General features: G+C 54.4%; 1 protein-coding gene across 1 annotated transcript in view; it reads left to right on the top strand.

Annotated features, from left to right (window-relative positions):
• Positions 1–2,941, top strand: part of TACR1 (tachykinin receptor 1) — a 15,905-nt gene extending 12,964 nt beyond the window's left edge. Inside the window, exon 5 of the mRNA XM_042023165.1 lies at positions 74–2,941. Coding sequence (XP_041879099.1) covers positions 74–368 — 295 coding nt within the window. The 3' untranslated portion in view covers positions 369–2,941. The remainder of the gene's footprint in view (positions 1–73) is intronic.
• Positions 2,942–7,745: the final 4,804 nt, after the last annotated feature.

The following is a 7,745-nucleotide window of genomic DNA, read 5'->3' on the forward strand; positions in this document are numbered from 1 at the left end:
ATCCCGTTCCTTTGGCCACCTCCATCCCATTCCTTGTTCCACCTCCACGTCTCTCCCCCTCCCGGTCCCGCAGGTTCCGGCTGGGATTCAAGCACGCATTCCGCTGGTGCCCGTGGGTCAGCGCCGGGGAGTACGAGGGGCTGGAGCTGCGCTCGGCGCGGTTCCTGCACACGCAGAGCTCGGTGTCCAAGGTCAGCAGGATGGACACCACCACCGTGGCCTCCGCGCTCGGCGCAGCCGACGACGACCCCGACGAGCCCAGCCGGGCCAAGCGGCTCTCCCTGGACATGACTTCCAACGGCTCCTCCCGCAGCGACTCCAAGACGGTCTCCGAGAGCCTCAGCTTCTACTCCAACACCCTCACCTAGGGACGTCCTCGTCCCCTGGGTGCCACCTCAGCGTCACCGCCCTGCTCGTGCCGTGCCGCCGTTTCCCGCGCTGTTTTCCTGTCCCTTTTCCTTGGGAGAGCCCGGCAGCAAAACCTTGGGATGAGTTCTGAGTGTTCCGTTGCGGGGCCGGCCGCTGGGAATGTTTGGCTGGCCCCGCCTCGCTACTGGGCAGATGGAGGGGATGCAGGAACGGCACAGAGCCGGGTTTTTCTCCGGAATTCCAACACTGGCCGGTGCTTCCATGCTCTCTGCGAGGCAGGAGGGATCTCCCAGTGCATCCCACCCACGGGAAAACGACCCCATCCTGCCCTTCCCTCCTCCCATCCTTAATTTCATTCTCCCCGTTGGATATCCAGGGGAATATTGAGTCCCAAAATTCAGCAAAATGGCTCTTTCCAGCTCCATGGGGAATCATCGGCCACAGCGCAGATCCAGGACTTCCCGCACGGTCTTGGATCATCGCTGGCACCCACACCCCGCTGCTCCGAGGTCTCCTGCTCCAAACTCACAGATCGGAGCAGGGCGCTCCCAAAGGATCTACTGAAGGATCTACTGCAGGATCTCCTGAAGGATCTCCTGAGGGATCTCCTGAGGGATCTCCCGAGGGATCTCCCAAGGGATCTCCTAAAGGATCTCCTGAAGGATCTCCCAAGGGATCTCCCGAAGGATCTTGGAGCTGAGCCGGGCTTTGGTTGCTGTTCCTCAACCACCACAAGGAATCCCTGTGATTCCCTGGAAGCCCCAAGGTGATTCCTCTTGGATGGACTCTGGAATGCCATGGAGCTCTGGAAAAGGAGAGCCCACCCTGAAGCGATTCTCACCCCCTGGAAATGGATTCCATCCCAAAAATGAGGATTGGAGGGAGATCGGGAATTCTGTAGGGCTGGTTTCACCCTGACGGTTGAGGTGATTCCCTTCCAGCTCCTGGATTTTGTTTTAATCAGGGAATTTTTTTTCCTTTGCAAAAACCATGAAGTTCGTGACGTGTGCATGGATCTGTGGAATGTTTCAGTCCTGTTCCGATGGATGATTTTCCCTGGACTTGTCCAGTGGATGAACACACACCCAGAGTGAGGGAAAAAGGAAAATAAAACCCCAAGTGGATAAACTCGGCTTGTTGGGAACAAAGCCACAAATTCGGGGACAGTTTGGGGGGAATTTGCTCCCGGCTGCTGCTCTGAGTTCTTGCTTGTGGTGTGGAAATTGGGCTCCTAAATGGAGTCACTGCAGGAGAAATGAGGGATGAACTCTGGAGGAATGAGGGATGAACAATGGAGAAATGAGGGATGAACTCCAGAGAAATGAGGGATGAACTCCAGAGAAATGAGGGATGAATGTTGGATAAAGGAGGGATGAACTCCAGAGAAATGAGGGGTAAACAATGGAGAAACGAGGGATGAACTCCAGAGAAATGAGAGATGAATGATGGAGAAATGAGGGATGAACAATGGAGAAATGAGGAATGAATGATGGAGAAACGAGGGATAAACGATGGAGAAATGAGGGATGAACGTTGGAGAAATGAGGGATGAACGTTGGAGAAATGAGGGATGAACGATGGAGAAACGAGGGATGAACTCCAGAGAAACAAGAGATGAACGATGGAGAAATGAGGGATGAACGTGGGAGAAACAAGGGATGAACAATGGAGAAATGAGGGATGAACGATGGAGAAATGAGGGATGAACGATGGAGAAACAAGGGATGAACATGGAAGCGCTCGGCGGATTTGCGCAGACCAAGGAATTGCTCATTTATTCCCAAAAGCTGAACCTCAGACCCCACTAAGCACGGAGAGCTCTGGGAATAAAGCAGGGACGACTTCCGGAGCTTCCCGACTCTCCGGGCTCCAAAGTGGCTCTGGGAAGATCCAATCATTCTGGATAAACCTGGATAAATCCCTGTTTATCTCGGAGATGAACCCACCCATGTTCAAGCCACGACTCCGGATGGAATTCAAGGAATGGGCAAAGAGGTGGATCCAGGAACAACTGAAAGCAGATTGACAAAAATGATCCTTTTTCCCCCAAATCCTGCCCGGTACCATCTGTGAGGAGCAGCTTTTCCAGCCGTTCCCACCTTCCTCCCACCCCCTGCGGCCATGCCACGTCCCAAAGCTCCACATGCTTTGGAATGGGATTTTTCCTGCTTAAATTCCCACATTTTCCTGTTCTGGTCACCTCAAGACACATTCCCGTGTCGCTGCTTCCCAAATCCTGGAGAACGGGAATGGTGTGACCCCTCCTGGGGGGTTGGTTTGGCAGAATCCCACCGGTCCCAAAGGAAGGGGTCAGAGGGAAGGTTTGGGGTGGGAAGCCTTTCCCACTGATTCTATGGGAGCTGCCACCATCCAGAGCCAAATCCTGAGTCCCTTCCAGCTGCCATCCCAAATCCACAATCCCAAAAAAACCCCCAAATAGCTCAAAAGGGGTAAAAAGGTGAGCGGAGATTGGCTCCAAAAACCCCAAAAATGAGAGTTTGGGTCCCGTTTGAAGCCAGAATTCCCAAAAAAAAAAAAAAAAAAGGAAATATAAATACATGTGTGGATAGGGATATAAATAACCACAGTGCCCTTCTGGCCTCCGTGTTTGTGCCCCGGATCGCCGGGATCAGACGTGCAGGGAACGACAAGTGTCTGCTCCAGGGAATGCTCGGCGGGAGAACCGGGATCACCCCGGGGAAGGAGCTGAGGCTCCGATCGGAGCGGACGCTTCGCAGCCTGGGAATCTCCTGGGGCATCCCGAGGAAAAGGAGCTCTTGAAATAAAGAGGGAACAATTCCCAGCTGTTGGAAATAGCGAGGATGATGGCCTGGGATACTCGGGATGTTGGGAATGGGCCGTGGGATCATCCAGCAGCTGGAAAAGCAAAAGCTTGTCCATAAATGGGTGCCAGCCCCAAATCCAGGCTGTCCCTTTTCCCCTCCAAGTGCCGAGTTATTGCTGGAGGTGGGAGCAGGGACGAGGATTTGGGATCGAGGCCGTCCCAAAAGATGGGATGTGTGCTCCGTGTCCACACACGGAGTGTGAGGGAAGGACCTCGGATCCCATCGATCCCATCCTGCCCCTGCCATGGCCAGGGACACTCCCACTGTCCCAGGGGACTCCAACCTGGCCTTGGGCACTCCCAGGGATCCAGGGGCAGCCACAGCTGCTCTGGCAATTCCAGCCCAGCCCCTCCCCACCCTCATTCCTTCCCAAGATCCCATTTCAATCTCCCCTTTCCCACTGGGAAGCCATTCCCTGTGTCCTGTCCCTCCATGCCTTGTCCCCAGTCCCTCTCCAGCTCTCCTGGAGCCTCTTCAGGCCCTGCAAGGGGCTCTGAGCTCTCCCTGGATCCTTCCCTTCTCCAGGGGAACATTCCCAGCTCTCCCAGCCCGGCTCTGGAGGGGATCCAGCCCTGGGAACATCCTCAGGCAGAATTATTTTCCCAGCCCTTGGAAAAGCCACAGGAAATTCCCCTTTTGGAGACTGAAGAGCCCAAACCGAGGTGGCCCCACCTGGACTTGGGGCTGGGACCTTTGTCCTGACTGTGATCCCATTTCCATCTCCTGGGCAGCTGAATCCAGAGGCTTTTCCAGGTTTTTTTAAGCAGATCTCGGATCAGAGATTCAGTTCCAAAGCCGGGGAGTTCCTTTGCCTCTTCCCTGGCACCTGAAAGAAAAACCAGTGGAGTCTGGAGAGAATCCCCCAGAGCTCTGTTCCCATCCCTCTGCCATCTCCCCTTTGGAAGCACCTGGAAAACTCCCCCATCCCAAACCCCAAATCCCAGCCTGGAGCCACCTCCTGACCCCCTAAACCTTGGATTTTAAGCTCAGCTTTGTGTCCTGAAATGCAGAAATTCCCATTCCAATTGAACAGGAGCCTGGAGCAGCAAATCCCAAATCCCTCCCCATCCACACTGGGGATCTTCTCCAAAATCTGCTCCAAAACCCACCCTTTTCCCCCCATTCCACGTGTGACTGTCCCTCCCCCAGCACCAACCCCTGGATTTCAGGATTTTGCTGGATTTTGGGATTCGAGCAAGCCCGAGCCTATTTTGGTTCTGTTGGGCAGAAAAACCCCGGCGCCTTTGGAAGTCGAAGCCAAGGATCCGGCGGCGCCTTTGGAAGTCGAAGCCAAGGATCCATCTGGCGGCAATTCCCATTGTTTGGAGCGTTTTTCCCGGGATTCCCGGTGGACACAAGGCCTGCCCCGCCCATCCCGTGTCTTCAGTGTTGTTTTTATTTTGCTGTCCCTCGAGAGCCCCTCACGGCCGAGCATTCCAGGATGGAAGCGCGGGATCCGCTGTTTACGGAGCGTTCCCGCAGGGATGACGGGATTTGGGTTTTTTTGGGATTTCCGTGTCCTTGCCGGAGCTGTGCGAGGTCGCAGAGCCCAGCCCGGGAGCTCCTGGGGTTTATTTATAATTAAATCACCACAATCGGAAAAAATTCCTATTTTCAGCCTCCGGGACCCAGCGTGGTCCCTTCTGGCCTTCCCCATTCTGGGATTCTGGGATTTTGGGATTTCTTCATGTCCCAAACGCATCACCCTGCCCCAAAATCCCATGTCCAGCTGGATAAGGAACACAATTATTATAATGCATGGAAATCCCCCTTTTCCTTGGAATACTCACCCCAAATCCCATTCCTGCTGGAATATCCACCCCAAATCCCATTCCTGAAGAATATCCACCCCAAATCCCATTTCTGCTGGAATATCCACCCCAAATCCCATTCCTGAAGAATATCCACCCCAAATCCCATTCCTGCTGGAATATCCACCCTAAATCCCATTCCTATGGAACACCCACCCCAAATATCCAGCCCAAATCCCATTCCTATGGAATACCCACCCCAAATCCCATTCCTGCTGGATGTTAAATCCCACTCCTCAGTGAAAGTCCCGGAGAGGGACAGCGAGACCCAGGAGCAGCTGAGGGTCTCCTTAAAATCCCCATCCCGGACCAAAGGGCTCCCGATCCCAGGGGATCCCTCGGGAATTTGGGATTTGGGGTGGCGGCAGCCGGAAGGAGCTTTCTGGGAAGTTCTTCCCATGGGAGCATCCCAAGAGAGAGAGAGGGAACCCAACCGTCCTTCCCAAAGCGTCTGCGTGTGACCGTCGGGATCGTCCCTCCGTGGATTTCATGGATAAATGTTCCTTTGGTGTGGAGAGACTGGTTCCTTATCCCTCAATGAGGGCAGAGGGGTGGGAGTGGAAGAGGTGGAAAAGGCGGAAAAGCTAAAATTCCATAAAAAACATGGATGAAGGGTTTGCCCCGAAATGTCACCACAACAGCAGGAAAAGGGACAATTCCTGGAATTCCTCCTCAAAGCCAGGGCTGGGAGCACATCCCTGATTCCCAAATCATGGAAATTATGGAAAAGGCTCCGATCCTTCCTGGAGCGCAAGCAGGGCTTGGGGTTGTTCTCCATGCGATTCCGGCTTCCTCTTCCCTGGCTGGGCTCCCGAATCCCGCTGCTCCGCCAGGAATGCCCAGTCCGTGGTTTTCCATGCTGACAGCGGAGCAGGTGGGAATTGCGGGAGCATCCGGCCCCTGCCATCGGTTCCGGCCGCCTGGAATTCCGGATTTTAATTAAAGCGGCGTTGCTGGGCTTGGCTCCATCCCGTGGGCCCGGTAAACTCCGGCTGTTTGCTTTCCATGAGCGATTTTATCCTGGAAAAGGCCGGGAATGGATAAACATCGGCAGGCGCCGGGCGCCGGTGGCTGCTCCCAGCTGAGCTTCCCAAGAATGCGGGCCTGGATCCCCCTTCCCGGAGGGATTCACATCCCAAGGGAGCTTTTTATTGGGATCATCCCCTTGCCCATCCCAGCAGGATTCCGATCCCAACGGAGCCATTTCCTCCATCGGGATCACCCCATCCCAGCGGGATTCCGATCCCAACTGAGACATTTCTTCCATCGGGATCACCCCATCCCAATCCCCACGGAGCCATTTCCTCCATCGGGATCATCCCATCCCAATCCCAACGGAGCCATTTCCTCCATCGGGATCACCCCATCCCAGTGGGATTCTGATCCCCACGGAGCCGTTTCCTCCATCGGGATCACCCCATCCCAGTGGGATTCTGATCCCCACAGAGCCGTTTCCTCCATCGGGATCATCCCATCCCCTTTCCCAGGGCTGTCCCTAAGCGGGAATTTCACCCCCACCCCACAAAATGAGGCCGAGCCCTCACTGGGTACAAAAATCCCCCTCAGCCACACAAGGAAAGGGAATTCCAAATTCCCCGGGCGTTGGGTTATCCCTCCATCTCCAATTCCATGGGAAACCCCCAAGAACCAGGAGCTGCCTGCTGGGAGACCCCAAAAAAGCCAAACTTGGTCGTTTTTGGTGCTTTTCGAGCAGGATCTGTAGGTTTGACCGAACCCACCCCGCTGATTTCCCGCTCCGGTGAATCCACGGGCTCAGCCTCATTTCCATGGATGGATTCCAGCGTTTTGCATAAATTTGCTTCATGCCAAGTCCAAAATATCCCGGAAAACGGGAATTAACGGTGGCTCATCGCTGCCAGGGCACAACCCGCGGTTTCCATGGCACCCAGGGGGCTCTGGGATGCTTCCCAAAAAATCTGAGCTCGGAGAGGAACGGTTTGGGTTCCAAACATCGGGATGGGAGTGGGTTTGTGTCCTTTGGGAGTCCCCGCCTCCATTTCGGGGCAGATTCCAGCAGATTTGGGGTTCCTGGATGGTGGAGAATTCCGGCTTGTTCGCAGCAGTAATTAGAGTTAATTACCCCAGTAATTACTGAGCTAAATGAGCAGAGCAGGAGCTGCTGGGAGATTTCAGGATTGGGAATTTGGGGGCGGGAAATGAGGAATTAAATCGGGTTTGGGGTTTCCAGGGCAAGGAACCGCTCCAAAGGGTCCTCCCTGGGCCTCGGGAATTCCACAGGGAAGGAAGGGGAAAGGGGAGAGAGGAAATTGCTTCCATGGGATGCTCCGATTAATTTTTAATTAGAAATTAATTATTCATGGCAGCAATCGAATGGGCAGGGAGGGTTTGCAGAAGGATCCAAGGAATCCTGGTGGGATCCACACTCTAACCAGGATTTTTTAGGAAGAAATTCCTGCCTGAGGGGCTGAGATGGAATTCCCAGAGCAGCTGTGGCTGCTCCTGGATCCCTGGAATTGTCCAAGGCTGGGCTGGAGGGATTTATGGAAGGTGTCCTTGTCCATGGACAAGGTTTTAAGGTTCCTTCCAACCCAACCCATTCCAGGATTTATCCCAGAAAATATCCCAGGATAAGCTTCCCACAGGCCCCAAGGAGCACTCCTGATCCCGCTTTCCCTTCCCTTTTCCTACAAGGATTGGGGCCATTCCCAGGGAATGAGGGGCTGGAGAAGGGATTGGG

This window comes from Corvus kubaryi, unplaced genomic scaffold (genome assembly GCF_017639235.1).
Source record: "Corvus kubaryi isolate FWS band 111438036 unplaced genomic scaffold, C.kubaryi_AGA036_p1.0 37237, whole genome shotgun sequence".
Taxonomy (NCBI): domain Eukaryota; kingdom Metazoa; phylum Chordata; class Aves; order Passeriformes; family Corvidae; genus Corvus; species Corvus kubaryi.